The 21,594-nt window shown below is 42.5% G+C and overlaps 1 protein-coding gene across 5 annotated transcripts in view; it reads left to right on the top strand.

Moving 5' to 3' along the window:
* The window catches only part of LOC139413011 (nck-associated protein 5-like), a 158,725-nt gene that overhangs the window by 118,907 nt on the left and 18,224 nt on the right, over positions 1–21,594 (top strand). For all 5 annotated transcript variants that reach the window (XM_071159975.1, XM_071159976.1, XM_071159977.1 and 2 more), the window contains 5 exons: positions 2,488–2,592; positions 3,971–4,159; positions 8,127–11,710; positions 12,755–12,860; positions 17,583–17,670. In XM_071159975.1, the coding sequence (XP_071016076.1) occupies positions 2,488–2,592; positions 3,971–4,159; positions 8,127–11,710; positions 12,755–12,860; positions 17,583–17,670 (4,072 nt within the window). The remainder of the gene's footprint in view (positions 1–2,487; positions 2,593–3,970; positions 4,160–8,126; positions 11,711–12,754; positions 12,861–17,582; positions 17,671–21,594) is intronic.

The raw sequence follows: 21,594 nt of genomic DNA, 5'->3' as shown, positions 1-21,594 counted from the left end.
TCTAATTTGCACAGATAAATGCATCTTCAATTAACTTGGAACTATTTCTATCCATTCTCTGTGTTTCGCAGAGAGTGGCTCACACACAAGCAAGCCTTTGCAGCTTTTCAAACTTGATCGATACGAATGCGATGCGTTGAGACTCGATGTCAAGTCAACCAAAACGAATGTGCTCGTATGTCCTTGGAAGTGTTTCTTTAGCCTAAGGGACAGCATATGTTGAAGATACATGTATTAGCTGGCGTTCTACTACTGAAGCCTCACTTCACATTGCATGACGTGTATTACACTAGTGCAGCAGTCATCACAAATGTTATATGACAGATTGAGCCTTATAAGGAAGTAGACCTGTAGATACCTGGTCTGTACTGCCCTACCAAGCAAAAAGGCAGTAACAGCTCATTTGGTCGAAAATGAGTTAATGCCATTTTTGCTACATTAAATACATGTGGACAAGTATTCTGCCTCTGTTGGGTTTTGGAGAAAATGGGGGTGATGTTAGCAGTAACTGTATAAAGTTACTGTGAAACCAAGGTAGATAAAAGCAATTTTTCTCAGTTCCACGCTATGAGCAGTTACTGACTTTTTGCTTGGTAGGGCAGTATAGGTATCTTTCCGGTGGTTTTGGTTAGTTGCTTTCAGTGAGATTGTGACTATTGATCCTCTGACAGTAGTCCATGGATGTTTTGAACATAATGCTCAAGTGGCCATTTTCAATGCCCAGGGCTGGGTTTATGAAACAAAGGACTAGGATTGTTATCCCTCTCATCATGAAGCCATTTTTTCTTGGAGATTAAAAAAACTGGTTACAAGGGGCTGTCACCCCAAGTAAAATGAATATGGCTTCCAGGAATATGGTTTCCACCATAGATATAAATACAATGCAATAGTGTATCTATCTCTATGGCTTTCACACTGCGTTTGCAGGAAGGCTTGTTAGCTCGAAGCCTCCAGGACCCCAGGGCTCGGCCGGTGTGTTGATCACTAGCACTGAGACTGATTTTATTACAAGCTTTTCGACTTATTGTCTGTCTCTCTGTTTCTTTGTTGGATCAGTAGTGAGCCGGTGTCTTCATTCCAAAGGCTATTTTCGGAAGGTCACCTCCTTACTGTAGCTCTGTCCCTGATACTCAGTGTAACGGTAGACAGCACATACAAACTCTAGAATGTCAAAATCTCGCATTGGAACCTCACACTTAAACAGGTGGTAACATGGATGTTTGTATGAAATAATGGATATTGTGATACTATGGTTTGGCCTTGGGCAAGGAGTTTGAGACCAGGGCTTCCTGAATGACACAGCTGTGTCGCAGGGAGTTTATGAGGTGTGAAACTATTGTTTAATAAACATGTGTCCTCTGTGATTTAGTAGAGGAGTAGCTTTATACTCAAGGAGCCTTCTGGGTAGTCTGAAATGTAGAGCAGAGATGATGTGAGGTAGAAATTGGATTTCTATGGTTGTACTAAGAAATGGAGTAAACACATATTAGGTTAGGCCTGTCATATTGTATACTCTCTCCCTGTCTTTTTTATTCAGATATACTTTATTTATGTTAAAGACTATAGATTGAATTAAGCTAATATACTGTACACTAAAAGTTCCACGAGGTGAATCTCATCGCTGCAACGCCGGCAATGTGAAATTCTTCTGGCGGTCATGTACATCTAGAGTGGGCGTACACAGCACGGGAAGGAAAGTTAGTGCAGAGTACATGAATCTAGCAATTGTATTTCATTCTCGAGATGGAGAAATTAAAATAGATATGAGCGCAGCAGAAAATATCCTCCCTCGACGAGTATTAAAGTTGCCTTTCGAGGGGAATGTGGCATAAATGGAGTGTTTTTGTTGCAGCACATTTGCCGTTAAGTAGATCCGAGCACAGGGAACCGGGCAGTAATTAGGTTGGAGGATTAATATGTGAAAATGTAGTTGGTTTTGTATCCTTCCCCTGTGAACGGAAACCAAAGAAAATAATGGATCACAAAATAGTGTTTGAATATGAATACAAAAATCGAAGGAATCCCTCGCTCCCCAATGCAATTATTTCCCATTCACATGAATTATTCTTAACAGATGACATTAATGGCATTTATTCCAATACAATTGAAGAGTGCCCTGCATAGATCTCAGTGGGGGGAGAAAGAGGTTTACTTTCAAGCCCTGGGAAAGTGCCGCTGAACCAAAGCCTTTTTGAGACCTGCTCAAATGTGATTTTTTAGGGGGTTTTCGTTGTGAGATTTGAATGAAAATTATTAATATTTGATGGTAGACTTTCTATTGTATATTCATTAATCTACTACTGGAAAGATTTGATTGATACAGAACACCGATGAGAAATGCAAAATAGCATGCAATATAATATAGTTATTTGATTGTCACATTATTCTGTTCAGGTGAATGTGTTAAATGCCTTCTCTATGTAGTTGATATATTTCTGTATGTAGTAGAGACATTCAGTAAGACCTTGTGCTTTCTTGTCCTTTCAGAAACTCCACTCTCGGATCATGGATTTGTCTGCCTCTGATCTCCTCCTGGAGCCGGAGAGGAGCAAAAGCTTCCTGCTATCCAGGAACACTGACTCTCCACCTCATGTACGATTGATGGAAAACAAACCAATGGCATGTTCTTTTCCCCCCAGCCTCACCCATATGTATTGTCCAGGCATCAGAACTGACGTATAGCCCAGAGAAATCATTAGGGAGGATTAAAATACCAGATCTAACTATTATGGGGGTTTGATCCGCTGTTCTCGGCAAGCCGAGTTGGCAGTATCACATTCTTAAAGGTATAAATCCTTGTCATATTACCAGACGACCATCGATTGAGGCTCGTCTTCAGTAAAAATGAGTCTGCGGGATAGTGTAGTAGATTAGTCATGTTATACATTATGTATTAAGGTCTTAAAATGAATTCACTCTGGTCTTGTGTCCTTTTACTCCGTTAGGACCCAACCTGATAAACCTTCATATATAGTATAGAAATGTGGCAAAAAATTTTGTGAAAAATTTATAGTGTAATAATGTTGAAATCTGATAATGTATTTATGTGTTTGCGACAGATAATGAGTTTGGGGAAAGAAGCCGCGAAAATGTGATATACAGATTTCCTGGGCCAATTAGTTTGCTTCCTATTATCTCTCTGACTGAACAGTTGATTAGAATTCTGAATCGACATTTGTTTGGACAGAATTGTGGAATAGGACTGATGCAGAAAACATCTGTTGGGGAGATTGCTTCTGAAAGTATGATGGATCATTTGCATCTCACTGGCTAATTATAGAGTTTGAGGCAGAAGCTATCGTAACACTTTACAAGAAAAAAACCCTGAAAGTCTCACACATAAAATATCAGCCACTGGTAGTCTAACTTAAAACAGTCAACAGGTATGCAAAATATACTTTTTTTTGCATTAATGTGCAAAGAAAAAAGCGATGTGTGTTTGGATAGCCTTGTAAAATGCACCAGTGATTCAATATTGCATAGTCATAGATTCCCAGCCATATTCTTACCTTCTGACATAATTACCATCTTATATGACCCTGTGAAGCTCTCTGTGACACTCGCCAACCCGCTCACCCCCGTTCACCCCTGCCACCTGTCCTCCAGCTGTTCCCTTATCTCCCTGGGTAATTAGCTTTCACTGGAGCCCATCAGCTGTCACCCCTAGCTCATAACCCAAACCATGCTCCTCCCCTGGCATCAGCCATGTGTCTGACACAAACACTGGAGGGTGATGGGGAAAGCCTTTCAGTTAAAATACAATATAACACGCTGTATGGGTCCAGACCCAACTCTATAATTTCTAGACTGAAAAGCTGAAATAAGGCTTGTTAATCAGTGTTTTTGTAGTGTTTTCCTGCATCTATCATAATTGCCTTTACCTTCTCTACCTTAATCCCCATTATCCCAACTCATGAATGTATGTGGTACTAAATCATGACTAATGGTGTCTTTGGAATCCATCCTGCAGGATGTCCAACTGAACGGAAAGGCGGGACTTCCTGTGGCCAAGTGTCTGAGCCAGCTGAGTCTGACGGTGCAAGCGCCAGTCTACCCACGCAGCAGCTGTAGCAGCAGTGAGCTGTCCCTGTCTAGCGCCTGCAGTGAATACTCCAGTGGCTCTTATACCTGGAACGACGGACGCTCCTGTGGGAAAATGGTACGATGACCAGACCAACCTCTCCTCACTCTCTCTCTGTGTGTTTGTCTCGGTCTCTCTCAATTTTTCTTTGTCTCTGTCTCTCTCATTTATGAACATTATCAATGTGGTGTTTCAATCAGCTTTAAAAAAAAATTGAAGTAACACATAGCTGAACACTACCAGTCAAAAGTTTTAGATCACCTACTCATACAAGGCTTTTCTTTATTTGTACTATTTTCTACATAGTGAAGACATCAAAACTATGAAATAACACATGGAATCATGTAGTATCGAAAAAAGTGTTAAACAAACCTAAATATATTTTTGATTTTAGATTCTAGAAAGTAGCCACCCTTTGCCTTGATGACAGCTTTGCACACTATCTTTAATTTTTTTAAAGTGGTTTAATTAAAATAAAATAAAAATTTTAATATGAGGGGTGGATCAGCTTAATATTGCGGAAAGATTGTTGCTTCCATCAATGTAATTGTATGCATCACTTCCAATCCCCCATATATATATTTTTGTAATATCCATATACATACACATATGCATACATATACACATATATCCATACACATACCTATATAGACATACATATATATATTTTTTAATATACCTTTATTATTCCCCTCAAACCCTACCACCCTTCCCCCAATTGGAGTAAACTAATAAACAATATGACTTAGGCTTCTACCTTCAGTATATACATCTTATACACATTTTACAGACACAATCTATTTTACAATGGTTATATTTTGTTTGTTTTTAGTCCTTCCTCTATTTTTGATGTCCATCCAGTTTCATTTAACTGTGCTATTTCACAACATTTCTGAACCTATATACATTTTATAGACCCGTATGTTTTACATTGGTTATCTCGTTATTAGTCCCACCCTTCAGCTCCATTCAACCCCTCCCATCTATCTCTGAACACCATCCATTTTGGATTTCTATTTGCCATACATTTTTCAACTGTGCTATGATGCTTGACAAAAGTACTGAACCTTTCTATTCTCATAGCTTCTACAGATTGTAAATTAAAAATAAATAAAAATTCTAAGATAATTATTATATTATTGATTGATTGACTATGGCTTTTCAAATCACCCAGTATTGCTATCTGTAGTGTTAGTTCTAGGCAAATGTTGAAATTCTTCAGCCATTCCTGAACTTGTGACCAAAAACGAGCTACACATGCCCAATACCAAAATAAATGATCTAATGACTGCCTCCTTACAGCAAAATCTGCAGAGCTGGGAAGATTGTATCACCCATATATATAACATTCTATTGGTTGCAAGAATTTTGTATAGTAATTTACATTGAAAAATTTGAAGTTTTGAATCGGGCGTTGTTTTGCGTATCAATTCATAAACCATGTGCCATGGAATGGGTACATCGAAAATCTCTTCCCAATTATTTTGCTATTTATATGACACAGCTGTCAGCTTTTTGGTCCTTAAATGAAATTGGTATATGTTTTTATTTAACCATTTATGTTCTTTAATACAGAGCCGACATACAAGTTCCTTACTTTTTCCCCCTTTCTACTGGCCTCTTCCATTTTTGTGGTAATGCTGCAATTAGTTGGTTGTAATTTTGGGTAGAGCAGACATTTCCATATGTCTGTGTTAGCTGCATGTGTGACATAACTCCACCAGTCCTATTTATGATATCATTCACAAAAAGTATACCTTTTTTAATTTTTAATATCTCGTCGAAAAATATGTTTGTTTTTTTATCAATTAGTATATTTGAGTTTAACCACAGTATTTGTTGTATTATTTGTTCTGTCTTTTCAGGTGGATTAAACTGAAATTGCAACACACTTTCTAAGGCTTGTTTAAAAAAATAACGATATTTTGGAGATTATTTCCTTTTCAAACAACCGAAAGTGAGCAGGTGTAATCTGAATAAAGGGGAAAATGCCATTCTTGAACATAGGATGAGACATTCCAACCAATTTACTAGAGAACCAGTTTGGAGGTCTAATGCTTTAATAGCTTTGCACAGTCTTGGCATTCTCTCAACCAGCTTCACCTGGAATGTCGTTTCAATAGTCTTGAAGGAGTTCCCACATATACTGAGCACTTATTGGCTGCTTTTCCTTCACTCTGCAGTCCGACTCATCCCAATCCATCTCAATTTGGTTGAGGTTGGGGTTTGTGGAGGCTAGGTCATCTGATGCAGCACTACATTACTCTACTTTTTGGTAAAATAGCCCTTACACAACCTGGAGGTCTGTTGGGTCATTGTCCTGTTGAAAAACACATGACAGTCCCACTTAGCCCAAACCAGATGGGATGGTGTATCACTGCAGAATGCTGTGGTAGCCATGCTTGTTACGTGTGCTTTGAATTCTAAATAAATCAATGACAGTGTCACCAGCAAAACACCCCCACACTATAACACCTCCTCATCCTTGCTTTACGGTGGGAAATACAAATGCGGAGATCATCCGTTCATCCACACAGCGTTTGGACTCCAGACCAAAGGACAGATTTCCACCGGTCTAATGTCCATTGCTCGTGTTTCTTGGCCCAAGCAAGTATTCTCTTCTTATTGGTGTCTTTTAGCAGTGTTTTCTTTGCAGCAATTCGAACATGAAGGCCTGATTCATACATTCTCCTCTGAACAGTCGATGTTGAGATGTGTCTGTTACTTGATCTCTGTGAAGCATTTATTTGTGAAGCATTTCTGAGGCTGGTAAGTCTAATGAACTTATCCTCTGCAGCAGAGGTAACTTTGTTTCTTCCATTCCTGTGGCGGTCCTCATGAGAGCCAGTTTCATCGTAGCGCTTGGTGGCTTTTGCGACTGCACTTGAAAAAACATTCAAAGTTCTTAAAATGTTCCATACTGACTGACTTTCATGTCTTAAAGTAATGATAGACTGTCGTTTCTCTTTGCTTATTTGAGCTGTTCTTGCCATAATATGGACTTGGTCTTTTACCAAATATACCTTGTCACAACACAACTGATTGGCTCAAACACATTAAGAAGGAAAGTGTCACGCTGGTATGAATTATTTGGGAGACAGATGCAGGAATGTGTAATAGTTTTTTAAATTCCACACACACTATAGCGTGCCGTGTAAAGGCACTGGGACGAAGACCAAACAAACACGTAACAAAAACACAGGGTTGAAACTCAAACAAAAGAGCGAGGAGTACCTCGAATAAATAACACATGCGCGCAATGATTAACACATGGGACGAGACCCGTAATCATCTGCGCAATCCACAATGGCACGAAAGCCAAAACACACAGCACAGGTACTCACACGCACCAACAGACATTGTAACAATAATCAACAGGACACTGGTAAACCAAGGGCACACTTATACAATTACTAATCACTGGGAATAGGGGCCAGGTGTGCGTAATGAAAGTTCCGGAGGAATCCGTGACAGATAGAAATTCCACAAATTAACTTTTAAGAAGACACACCTGTTAATTGAAATGCATTCCAGGTGACTACCTCATGAAGCTGGTTGAGAGAATGCCAAGAGTGTGCAAAGCTGTCATTGAGGAAAAGGGTGGATGCTTTGAAGACTCTCAAATATAAAATATATTTTGGTTAACACTTTTTTGGTTACTACAGGATATGTGTTATTTAATAGTTTGTGTTTTTTTATCAAAGCATTAAATATTTAGCTTGAGCCATAACCCAAAGTGCTTAGTTTCTCCATTAGACCATTTGAAAGGGAGTAAAACAAATTGCAGACTGAATAACAGCTTAACAAAATAATCATATGACTCAACAACCAACTCTGTTGTAGAGAATGAGAGTGGGCTATGGTCACAAATCCTCTGAGAAGAACTAAAGGTGATTGAACACCCTTATATTCATGCTCAGATTGCTGTTGCACAGCTCAAGTTAGCTGAATTCTCAAATGACGTATCTGTGTGTCTGTCTCTCAATCTCCCACTGTCCTCTCTGAGTTCTGTAATAACTTCTGTCTTTCTGTATTCCTCCTGCAGTCCTCTCTGACGTGGGAGAAGAGGCTGAGCCTGGGTTCCTCGGCCCCCGGGAACATCTGCGCCCCCCTGGAGGAGCAGCTCCCCACGAGGAGGAAAGAGAGCCACATTCTAGAAGGCCTGCGGAAGCTCCAGAGGAGAAAACCAAAAGGCTCCTCATCCTCCTGGGTCTCCAAGTCAGGCGACAAGGACTGCATGAACTCTAATGAGGGTATCTACTCTCTGGGGATTAAGAGTGGGAGCAAGGGAATCTCCAAGGCCACTTATGTGGGAAGGACCACTGTCTCAGGGGTGGGGGGCAAAAGCTTTGTGTACGACTCTGATGATGCGGACGACGAGTCGCTACATTCGGCGTACTGCAGACGAGACCGCGTCCCCAGTAAGGACGGAGGCTGGATGTACTTCAGGAAGCTGTCGCACAGCGTCTCGGACAGTGTGTGTAGCTGGGATGGGTTGAAGGACAGTGGCATAGTAGGGGATAGTAACTGCAGCATGGGTACGAAGCACCCACCCGGCTATAATTCCAAGGAGCGGCCAGAAAAACTCAAAAGCTTCATCAACAGTTTCCTCTCCGGGGGGCGGACCTCGGCTGTTCTAAATCCCTCCCTGTTGCACTTTGACATTAGCCCCACAGAGGCTGAATTCCCCCTCCACCTCTCAGACACTGACCCTGAGGATCTGCACTCTGAGGTCAGTGACCACCGGCCTGTTAGCCGGACAGCTGAGCAACTACAGAAGGACATCAAGAGGCTCTCAAGAGATGCTGACAAGCTGCTTCCAGTACAGTGGTTGAGGAGGGAACCTGGCCGAACTCAGTCTGCTGATGGAAGGCCCAGGCCCTTCAGCCCAATCAAGGAAAACAAGGGGGCTAAAACGCAGTCTGAGGAGAGTATCATGGCCATATTCGATGCTGACGGACAGCCCATTGAACTCAGTGCTCAGCAGTCCTCTGTTGGTGCTGGGGCTCGGAAAGAGATTCCTGGGAGGAAGGAGAACGGGGTTGCTGAGTATGCAGCACTGTCGCCTCATGATAGGCCCATTCATCATAAGGTAGGCAGCAAATGCTGCAATAGCAGGGAGGGAAGCCCAGAGAGGCTGCAAACGTACGTAACGCCACTGAGGAAATTGATAAAGCCGCCTTCCAATCGATCCAACAAAGGCCACTCTGTCCCTCCCATGAACAATGCTTCCACCAGCCCCAAGGCCATCAGTTCAAAGATCCCCAGCAGCCGGGGGAAAGGATCTCCACTGAAGGTTTCTAAGGGCTCCACCACAGAAACAAGCAACAGTGGACCAACCTCCGGATTCACAGCTCAGGAGTCAAAGTCCCCTTCTTCTCCTCCAGTCAAGATGTCCAGGTTCATCAAAGCTCCAGGCTGCACTACAAGCCCCAAGGCAGTGAACAACAAGCTTCTTTGCAAGAATGACTGGACAAAGGGCTCCTCATCTAGTGTTCCAACCGGCACCCCACACCTCCCAAGAAGGCATTTGGACCACATGGACTACAGGGAACAGCCTACCAGAGACAGACACTGTGAAGCCAGCAGCAAAACCGAACTCAGGTCCCCGTCTCCTCCCCCGCCCCCTGGCCGCACCACCTCCTTACTTATAAGACCAAACTATGATGGGTCACCTCAAGCACTTAAACCAGGGGCTCAACCATCCATGCCTACAACTGTGAGGGGGCCACCCCCGAGTTACCACCCCCCGCCTGTACCAAATATGCAACATTCATTAACATCACCACCACCCTATAAGGGCCAAGATACCATAGACCTCGACGCAGGCTACGGTACCGCAATCGCACCTCAGAAACTGTTGGACAAATCGAGCCAGCAGCACCCTGCTTCAAATAAGACCCCCTCTAAAGGCACTTCGAAATGGGTCCCCACAAAACTCTACCTCCCCTCCTCAGCCTCAGGGCATGTGCATGAAAATGCACCTAAAAGCTCAAAGAATGTCCCTCCTCCCTCATACAACTCTCAAAGTGGCTCTTCGCTTCAAAGCACATTTACAAGTCAGAAAGGTACCAATGACAATAGGCATCCTATGTTGCATAAGACCTCTAGTAGTTTCCCTGTAACTCTGCAGGGCCACCCTCAGTGTCCAACAGAACCTCACAGTAGTATGAGTCAACCTCCCCAGGCAAATCTACCCGTCTCTGGAAATAGCCCTCAAAATTTCACTGAAAAAGCGTTAAAGACACGCATTCCTATGGGCTTCAAAGCGTTTGTAAAATCGCCCCCCTCACTGCAGAAAGGCTCCACCACAATACCAGGAAAGCAAGAGAAGGAACACATCAACTTGTTCTCCAAAGAGACAGTGACTTCAAATGGTTTCGCATGTGACAGTTTTCAGGCAGTGTATGTTGATTCATTAGCCATGACTTCCATCACGGAGACTAAGGGTGAGGTCCAGTGCATAATTCTGGAAGAGGAGGGACACACCTCTGAGTTGGCAGAGCAGGGGGTTGGTGACAAGTCGGAATGTGACCGTAGACTGTTCAAGAGGTCCATATCTGTCACGACCAAACCTCACCTAAAGCCTGTCCTGGGGATGAACGGGGCGAAAGCTCGCAGCCAGAGTTTCAGCACCCACTACATGGAAAAACCCAACATCAGCGTGTTGGACGGACATGTGAAGATTCGAACGCAGATCATCACCAACTCTGGAGAGAGGGGGAACTCGTTAACAAGGCAGAGCTCATTTGTTGAGGGCATACAGATTAAACCCAGTAGCGGATCTGGGGAAAGTCCGGTCCTCAGCCATAGGCTGAGCCACTACGGAGGTATGACAGGCTCTAACAGCCACCAGGGTCTTCCGGAGAGAGCCTCCATATCGAGCTCCACTGGTGAAGGGACACAGAGCACTGCAAAGGGGGAGAGCGTCATGGCTCCACATCAGAAAGAAGTGCGTAGCTTGCCCCTCGCCGACCGGATCGGCTTGAAGAACTCCCGAAATCCCAAGAAGGTTGCATCTCATCCTCAGTTTGAGTCGCCGGCCTCTCCTGTCTATAGCCCGGAGGCTACAACAAAGGCTGGGAAAGTGCTCAGCCTCGGCAAACTAGACCTCGCGAAGAGCGTCAAAGTCCAGGCAGGCTGTTCCCAAGGGGCGGTCGATAAGGGAGAGCAACTAGTGAGCCCCACAGTCTGCACCATCGAGGAGAAGGTCATGATGGGGATTGAGGAGAATATCCAGAAAGGTCAGGGTCAAGAGAAGGTAATAGCATCGGAAACCAAGCAGAAGACCGGCCCGTCTTTGGCCAACTGGTTCGGCCTGCGTAAAAGCAAGCTGCCAGCCTTGAATGGGAAGAAATCAGACGCCACCTCCCCGAAAGAGAAAGCTGAGAAAAAAGAGCTGAAGATTGGATCTGTGCTAGGAGGCAAACAGATGAAATCGGACAAAAAGAAGGACAAGAAGAAAAACGACAGCCAGTTCGAAAAGAGTCCAGAGCTGACGCTGTCAGAGAACAAGCTGAGCTCAATCATGGATCATTGCAATATTCATATGGGACAAATAGCCAATCAGATCCAGTGTTCTACAACCTACATTGGGAAAGACCAGTTCGTGAAAGAGCTTCTTGCCAGGTTTGTATTACCGTAGTAACTTTCGTAAAAAAATATATTTCAAGTACGTTTGCATAATTAGACATGGGTAAAAACCTCCCAAAAATTACAGTGAATTGATCAGGAAAAATAACACTCATTAGATATTGTCTCCTGTGATGCTGAAATGATTGCGGATTGTCCTTTTAACATTTCTCCAAGTGTTCATGCGGCTGTAAAATACAAGTCTTGCTACATTATGCATGCATGTAGAGACAAAAACACACACAGCTAAACAACAGCAACACCAGCTGCCTCTTTGAGTTATGGTTCTACTTGAGTGAACATAAGCACTTCCTAGCCTGGAATCTAGAGACACGGTCAGCCCTGAGCCATCTTGGCTGGAAGAGTGTAGAATTACCACTCCTCCCATAAATGTATATAATACCTAAAATCTCAGCTGACAGATTTGATCAAGAGTAGTTAGAAACATTTATCACTCGATGAGACTGGAGTCGGGAAGAGCCGTTAAAAAGAGGTTATTTCAGATCCTACGGTAGGGGAATATAGGCCCACCCACTGGCCCAGGCCCAGCCAATCAGAATTAGTTTCTCTAAAGTGACGTTGGAGGCGGTAGAGAAATTAACATTCAATTCTCTGGCAACAGCTCTGGTGGACATTCCTGCAGTCAACATGCCAATTGCATGCTCCCTCAAAACTTGAGACATCTGTGGAATGTTAGTGGCCTTTTATTGTCCCCAACACCTGTGTAATGCTCATGCTGTTTAATCAGCTTCTTGATATGCCACACCTGTCAGGTGGATTAACTAGCTTTGTAAAGGAGAAATGCTCACTAACAGGGATGCAAACAAATTTGTGCATTTCTGGGATTTTTTATTTCAGCTCATGAAACTTGGGACCAACATTTTACCTGTTGCGTTTATATTTTTGTTCAGTGTATATGAAGGCCATATTGAATGAGAACAATGGAATTTATCAGCCGGGATCTCTTTCCACCTGCACAGTTCATATGAAATCGGTTAAGCAGACAGACAGAAAATGAATCAAATCATGTTTCCTATACAGGAGTGTGAGGAAGGGCGACTCCATCGCTGAATCTCTCCCTGGCATCTCCATCCCCAAGACAAACAGCGATATGAGGGGAGATATGGAGATCTGCTCCGATACAGCTGTGAGTGAGCTAGGGGTCCTGTAATGAAACGTTGCTAGGCTTCTAGGATATTGCATGGATCTCTCACTCTACTGCGCCCTCTCTCTATTATCTGTCCATCTTTCCTCATAATCTCACCATTTTCTCACTATTTCCTCTAACCTCAGTATCCACTTCCTCCATGCTCTCATGCTGGTCAGTAGTTTATTGGATTGTACATATACTCCATATCATTTACTGTTGCCATAACTTTTTCCATGTCGAATGTCTAGTTTGTGTACACACCTGCAAATTCTGCCAACCTTCACACAGACACACACACACACACACACACACACACACACACACACACACACACACACACACACACAAATATGAGAGCACACTAAAGCAGCTAAGCTACAGGACTGTTTTGCTAGCACAGACTGGAATATGTTCTGGGATTCCTCCAATGGCATTGGGGAGGACACCACATCTGTCATTGGCTTCATCAATAAGTGCATCGATGATGAAATCCCCACAGTGACCGTACGTACATACCCCAAGCAGAAGTCATGGATTACAGGCAGCATCCACACTGAGCTAAAGGCTAGAGCTGCCGCTTTCAAGGAGCGGGACTCTAACCCGGAAGCTTATAGGAAATCCCACTATGCCCTCCGACGAACAATCAAACAGGCAAAGCATCAATACAGGACTAAGGTCGACTCGTACTACACCAGCTCTGACCCTCGTCAGATGTGGCAAGGCCTGCAAACCATTACAGACTACAAAGGGAAGTACAGCCAAGAGCTGCCCAATGACACGAGCCTACCGGACATGCTAAACTACTTCTATGCTCGCTTCGAGGCAAATAACACTGAAACATGCATGAGAGCATCAGCTGTACCAGAAGACTGTGTGATCACGCTCTCCGCAGCCGATGTGAGTAAGACCTTTAGACGGGTCAACATTCACAAGGCCGCAGGGCCAGACGGATTACCAGGACGTGTACTGCGAGCCTACGCTGACCAACTAGCATGTGTCTTCACTGACATTTTCAACCTCTCCCTGTCCGAGTCTGCAATACCAACATGTTTTAAGCAGTCCACCATAGTGCCTGTGCCCAAGAACACTAAGGTAACCTGCCTAAATGACTACTGACCCGTAGCACTCATGTCTGTAGCCATGAAGTGCTTTGAAAGGCTGGTCATGGCTCACATCAACACCATCATCCCAGGAAGCCTATACCCACTCCAATTTGCATACCGCCCCAACAGATCCACAGATGACGCAGTCTCTATTGCACTCCACACTGCCCTTTTGCACCTGGACAAAAGGAACACCTACAGGATGTGAGAATACTATTCATTGACTACAGCTCAGTGTTCAACACCATAGTGCCTTCAAAGCTCATCAATAAGCTAAGGACACTGGGACTAAACACCTCCCTCTGCAACTGGATCCTGGACTTCCTGACTGGCCGCCCCCAGATGGTAAGGGTAGGTAACAACACATCCGCCACGCTGATCCTCAACACAGGGGCACCTCAGAGGTGCGTGCTCAGCCCCTCCTGTACTCCCTGTTCACTCATGACTGCACGACCAGGCATGACTTCTACACCATCATTACATTTTCCGATGACACAACAGTGGTAGTAGGCCTGAACACCGACAACAACGAGACAGCCTATAGGGAGGAGGTCAGAGACCTGGCCGTGTGGTGCCAGGACAACAACATCTCCCTCAATGTGATCAAGACAAAGGAGATGATTGTGGACTACAGGTAAAACAGGACCAAGCACATTCTCATCAACAGGGCTGCAGTGGAGCAGGTTGAGAGCTTCAAGTTCCTTCGTGTCCACATCACCAACAAACTAACATGGTCCAAGCACACCAGGACAGTCCCCCTCAGGAGACTGAAAATATTTAGCATGGGTCCTCCGATCCTTAAAAGGTTCTACAGCTGCACCATCGACAGACTGGTTGCGTCACTGCCTGGTTTTACAACTGCTCAGCCTCCAACCGTAAGGCACTACAGAGAGTAGTGCGAACGGCCCAGTACATCACTGGGGCCAAGCTCCCCCCTCTTCACACCACTGCCACTCTCTGTTGTCATCTATGCATAGTCACTCTACCTACATGCACATACTACCTCAACTAACCGGTGCCCCAACACATTGGCTCTGTACTGGCACCCCCTGTATATATTGTTTATTTTTTATTTTTTACTTCTGCTCTTGAATTACTTGTTACTTTTATCTCTTATTCTTATCTGTATTTTTGAAACTGCACTGTTGGTTAGGGGCTCGTAAGTAAGCATTTCACTGTAAGGTCTACAGCTGTTGTATTCGGTACATGTGACTAATAAAATGTGATTTTATTTGGGAGATATGCTACCAATGTTGAACCACATACTAAGCTTTGCATAGAAAAATGGTTTCTGTAAGACTTGGAATGCCACGTCATTCTGACCTTGTAGAATATATTCTTTGTACTTTTGTTAGGGACAGAGAGAGAGAGAGAGAGAGCAAGGAAGGGAGGGGGAGAAAGAAAAAAGAGAGTCCACATGCAATATGCAGGAAATTCAATCCAGCTGATGGGGAATTTTGATAGCAAATAGGAGGCTCTTATCGCAGACACTCAATTCAACAAAGGCCTGTTTAATACTATCCTTCCAGCTTCATCTCTATCTTCCCTCTACAGAAATACAACAAAAGAAAATACATGTTTATGACCTGCAAATCCCCTTTATACCTTTGGAGAACACTTTTTCAACATCACATTCTGTTATCCCTCCTCCATATTAGATCATTTACCGTGTTGCTTCCCCTGAAAGAACTACCTATTATGAAAGAGGCTCTGAAAATGTAACAGTAACTTCTGTAAATCCAAGATGTTTGTCGATTCAGTTTTGAGTCATCGCTTAAAGAATTGATGAATCGCCTTCCACTATTGTTTTGTTATGCGCTAAAGGGACAAATGGGTGAGCAGAGTGTGATGTGAATCTTGACGAACACAGAATATATATCCATAATGTTCTATCTGAATATGCCAGCTACTAAATCTGTGTTAGCTTTTCTGCGTTTGACATTTTGGATGTCTGGCTTTGTAGAAGTATATGAAGTATTATCACATTGTAGAAAAGTGTACTTTGCTTGTTTGGGGTTTATGAATCATACCAGACATGTCCTTGAACTAGCAGTTTGTTCTGTTATTATCGGTGTAGATGATATTCAAGGAATGTTAAGGCCACCATACAAAAGATTGAATACACACACAAAGCGGCAAAGCAATTATGAATACAATGCGATGCACATTACAATGATGTAGGGGAGACCAAGGAAAAACGTAACACGAAACCACTTAGAAAGCTGTTGTACAATGTGCTCATGCTTGGGTAGTGTCTCTAAATGCCTAAATTCGTCAATTATTTTCTGTTTTTTTGAGAGAAAAAAAATGGTTTTGAGGCCCTTAAATAAATATACCCCCTCTTCTCTTTTTTTGTGTTTTGACCTGTGGAACATTCTCCATGTATCTAAACATAGCATATTTATCACTAAGATGAGGTCTTTTGATTGGTATAGTTGATGACAATAATTATTTGTATTTTCCCACAAGATTCCGATTAGTATAGGCTCCTATGTGGGGGGAGTAGTTGTAGCGCAGTACCTTATATGGTATTTAGACACATTAAAATCATTTTTAAAACTATTTTACATTTTTTAATTTTACCCCTTTTTCTCCCCAATTTCGTGGTATCCAATTGTTTTTTAGTAGCTACTATCTTGTCTCATCGCTACAACTTCCGTACGGGCTCGGGAGAGACAAAGGTCGAAAGTCATGCGTCCTCCAAAACACAACCCAACCAAGCCGCACTGCTTCTTAACACAGAGCTCATCCAACCCGGAAGCCAGCCGCACCAATGTGTCAGAGGAAACCCCGTGCACCTGGCAACCTTGGTTAGCGTGCACTGCGCCCGGCCCGCCACAGGAGTCGCTGGTGCGCGATGAGACAAGGATATCCCTACCGGCCAAGCCCTCCCTAACCCGGACAACGCTAGGCCAATTGTGCGTCGCCCCACGTTAACATAATTAAATAAAATATGACTTCTTTACATCATGTTTTGCAGTAAAACTAAGATAATACAAAAAAAAGTACAATTGACACTTTTGAATGCTAATATAATATATTCATTTTGATACATTTAGAGTTTTTGGTCAATATGACATGCCTAAAAGATCATCCAAATATCAGTTTCAAAACCCTTCATTTACCCTTCATTTTTAACATTGGAGACTGTGTTACATTTAACCCCGTAGCCTGTTACATTTAACCCCACCTACTGGGTCAATTGTAACATTTCACTCCCGCCACTTTTGGTTGAATTGTAAACAACTGGTCTGTTCTAGAACCCTAGTTAGTGTGTAATGGTAGCTGAGATATGTATGTTGTTTGCATAATCATATTATTTAATTTAAATCCACTAATATTTTTCATAATAAGCAAAAGCCTGAAAGGGTTACTTTGTTCTCCAGTCTCCCCAACCATTTTTTTCAACAAATAATCGACCATCGATGATGTTGTGAGGCACATTTAATAACACTTTATTTCAATGTTCTCTCATTATGCCTAAACAAATGTGTCATCAACATGATTTAGAACGTATATTATATATATATATATATATATATATATATATATGTATGTTGTGAGAACTCAAGTTAAATGCATACGGACTTCATCCTTCATTTTCTCCCCCCACCAGACCATCATTGTGACGCAGAAGATCAGCTTGCAAGGAGAGAATGAGGAGGACCCCACCCCTGAGACTTCATGTCAGGACCACATGATAGGTGAGGTTTTTACTGTGGCCGTGGGCCTACTGTACTGTAGCTATCGTCTGAAAACATATAACATTTTAGCGCTAATCAGCGTCATTTAAAGTACATTTTTCCAACATAGACAGTTTCAGTAGTCACCAGCCATACATCTCCGACGTTTGCTGTCTGTGTGAAGTATTTCTGTAATAGATTATACAAACGGTCTCTTATTTTAGGCTTCTGTACAGAAATAACTGTTGCCATTCATCACCTAATGGGAAATGCATGTGGGACTTGCATATGTAACACATTCTCATACCAGTGAAAAACTGTAGGCTTAGAGCCTACACAAATATTTCCTGCATCTTTGCAGGACTGATTCGTCTTCTCACTGGCAGAGTGAGTCTTCATTATCACGCCGCTCTCCCACTGCATGTTGAGGTCATCAACAAAATGGTTACTGTCTCCGGCGTTCAAAAATCCTTTTAGCGTTGCCGGGGGACATTGTTGTTTACGTGGCTAAGACATTGAGGGTTGTCGGGGCAGCTGCTGTTCTGAGAGCTTTGGTAGCGTACAATGTGTGATGAGAAAATTATATGCAACAACACCCACTTACTATTTCAATGACAAGGCGATCTTTACATGCTGGGCAGTTTGTCATTCTTTGGCAGGTGGAAGGCATTCTTAGGGAACGGGACTAGGACAGGGTAATCAATGTTTATTAGAGCTGCATAATGCTAGGTGCCTATCGCTCTGTTGGAAATCTTTAGGCAGTTAATGTTGCCACTCAGTCTATCTTTTAAGAGAAGACTGTTGTCCATTCAGGAATGGGGTCTTCTCTCGGTTAGTCTGGCTTTGGCATTACGTAAACAAGGAGAGCAGCAAAACAGTCATGTACAACCTGTGCAAAAGGTGTTTGTGATGCCTCGACTTGAATTCTAGTGGTCTTTTCTTTATATTTGAAGTTTGTCCTTATTTCCACACAGGATTATGATCTCCTTTGCTTAATTTTGTTTATTTATTTCCATGCATATAATAGGTCTATACAGATAATATTGCTGCTGGTAAGCAGTATTTCACTCAATATATAACTCATTTATGTTGACTATCACGATGACTATTTAAATCAAGATTTATCTAAAGGATCGACATTATGGACTTAGACTTAGGTCATTTTGGACATAATTTGCATCCAACATGGAAAACATAGGCCTATATACAGTTACTTATAAAAGCTGCTATTTTTGGCTCTAAGTAATTTTTACATGCTAGCCTCTGTATTGATGGGGTCGACCACACAAATATTGTCAGAAATTGTTTTGACGTTGGAAAATTCCCAGGATGTATGAACATTTCCCTGATTCAACTAGGCCCCATATCGTGGAACAGAGCCAAAAATAAGATTGTTAATCGTTTCTGTATTCTAATTAACTGAATGGCATATTTAATTCTGCCAGCTAAGCACATCTATCCAACCTCCCCTCAGTATGAATTAAAGCTCTCATAAAGATTTAAGCAGAGTCCACTTATAGGTCCTGAAGTCCAGCCTAGCATATCATTTTACCCTGGGCTTTTATGGGTAGAATATGTCACACATTTGCCTGATCTCAATTACTTATTTTCTCTGAACACACAAGAAACTAGGTACAAAAATTGCATTTTGTTTTGACATAATGTGATATTGTAGCAGGGATTAAAACCAGAAACTAGAAAAGGATGCGGATGGACTCATGAGTCTATGAGGTGTGGCTTTGTCATGGTTCAAATCAAATCACATTTTATTTGTCACCTTACAATGAAATGCTTACTTACAAGGCCTTAACCAACACTGCAGTTTAAAGAAAAATGAAATATTTACTAAGTAAACTATATATTTTTTTCAATGAAGAGCAACAATAACGAGGCTATATACGGGTACCAATACCGAGTCAATGTGCAGGGTTACAGGTTAGTCAAGGTAATTGAGGTAATGTCTACATGTAGGTAAAGGTACTATGCATAGATAATAGATAATAAACAGCTCACGTTTGACCTTTGATTTGTTGATTTTTAACGGTTTGAGGTCTTAGTCATGTGACGATAGTCACGACCTCTGGTTGCAATTCCCATGCAGTTGCGATGGTGGTTCATGTCTGGGTTTTACATGTGTCCTCATCATAACATGTCATTAGGTCTGCAGAACTTGCTCTCTATCTCCAGGAGGTTTAATGTAGAAGTGATTGGGATCACGGTAAACACAATTTCAGCCCCTCCCTGATACTTTTCCCTTTGATTTTAGATAGCATTACCCTAGGGCCATTAAAATCATACCGTTCGAGGTCCGGAGCACTGCTGGTTTTCTGTTCTACCTCATAATTAATATGCGCCAACCTGGTGTCCCAGGTCTAAACCAGTCCCTGATTAGAATAATAATCGGTGGAACTGGCTTCGAGGTCCATATTAGACCTGGTTATAGTGTGAGTGCAAAGGGCATATTGAAAACAACTGCCAAATCAACTCCTTTGGTTATTACGCTTTGTGAGGTATGGGTGTCTCCCTCTTTCTCTTTCCTTCCTCTCTTTCTCTTTTGTTTCCCTTTCTCTATTATATCCCCCTCTTTATCTTCTCTGTCTTTTCCCTTGAATGTAGGATCAAGAACGTGAGACATTCTGAACTGGTTTGCACTTGCTGCATAATGCAGAACTCTGTAGTAATTGATCAGCTGCTGTTTTAGGGGCTTGCCACTACCGCCCCCGTGATGACTCATTGCAGATTAATCTGAGCAACATAACAGGCCATCTGTCCATCGAGGTGGTTTATGACCACCTCAGCTACAACTCTTTGTCACACATTACTGCGGAGTAGGAGGTGCAAGAGAGGCAGAAGAAGACACGTATGCCTACAATATGACTCTAACTGTGCCCTAATAGCATGATTATGTCGACTCTGTTTACTCCCAGTCATCCAGTGGGACCTTTCTAATGCATAATTGAATGAATTCTTGTTTTGACTCACTGTTGGTTTAATTGAATGTCTGGCTGCACATTTAGAGGGGACTGTAAATATTGCTTTATTAGGTTAATCATGTATTTTACAACAGCAGTGCATTGCCTCTGATAAAGAGGCAATTTGGAGCTTTGGTTTTAATTACGAGGGTTTGATTCTAATGATGAGGGTTTGATGCAGCTGTTAGATGATGTTGGGCGAGCCCTATGTTTATGGGTGTTTGTACTAAAGCATATCCATGGAAGTTACGAGGGCTACCTCTTACATGCCTTGATCCCCTTCAGGGGAAACAGTTCATTCATGAATTCAATCATCCATTTATTCATTCGATGGATGGATGTGTTAGGGCATATAGAAGAAGTGGATGTTTATGGTCTGGGCGTTACAAGACCAAGCTCCAGGGTTAAGGGCACAGCTAGCAGAAATCGACCCAACTCAACAAAAAAAATAGGTCCCATGCTTGTCCATGAAAGGCAAGAAAGAAATCAGAACTTACAGATTGTTCTACGGGGAAAAATATCTTCCAAAACAACTGCTTACTCGAAAGGATCAATCATTTCCAAGGTTTTTCCATCCTCAACTAGTCTACAATGAATATATAACGCTAGATTGATATTTTCTACTTTTGCAATGCAGCAACATACTGTGCAACCTACAATGAGAACAGCAGAATGTCAAAGCTGCAGTCATATCAGCCATAAGACCTTCCCCCTCTTTTGTCTTTAAACTGAATTCATGTTAGAACTACTTCAACACTCTCTTTCTTTTTCTTACCCAAATTGTTGCAATTAAGTCATGAGCACAGAATGATTAGCCAACATCATTCACAGTTACATGGAATTGGATCATGCCGAACAGCCATCCATCTGTCTCGCTCGGAGAGGCTTTGCAAAATGGTGTATTTTAAGCTATGTCCATCTGTTGCTACAATGCTCTTAGATCACTGAACAGTGTGGAACATATCAAGTTCGG

Source organism: Oncorhynchus clarkii, chromosome 7, assembly GCF_045791955.1.
Source record: "Oncorhynchus clarkii lewisi isolate Uvic-CL-2024 chromosome 7, UVic_Ocla_1.0, whole genome shotgun sequence".
NCBI classification, from domain to species: domain Eukaryota; kingdom Metazoa; phylum Chordata; class Actinopteri; order Salmoniformes; family Salmonidae; genus Oncorhynchus; species Oncorhynchus clarkii.
This window is presented reverse-complemented; position numbering and strand designations above follow the sequence as displayed.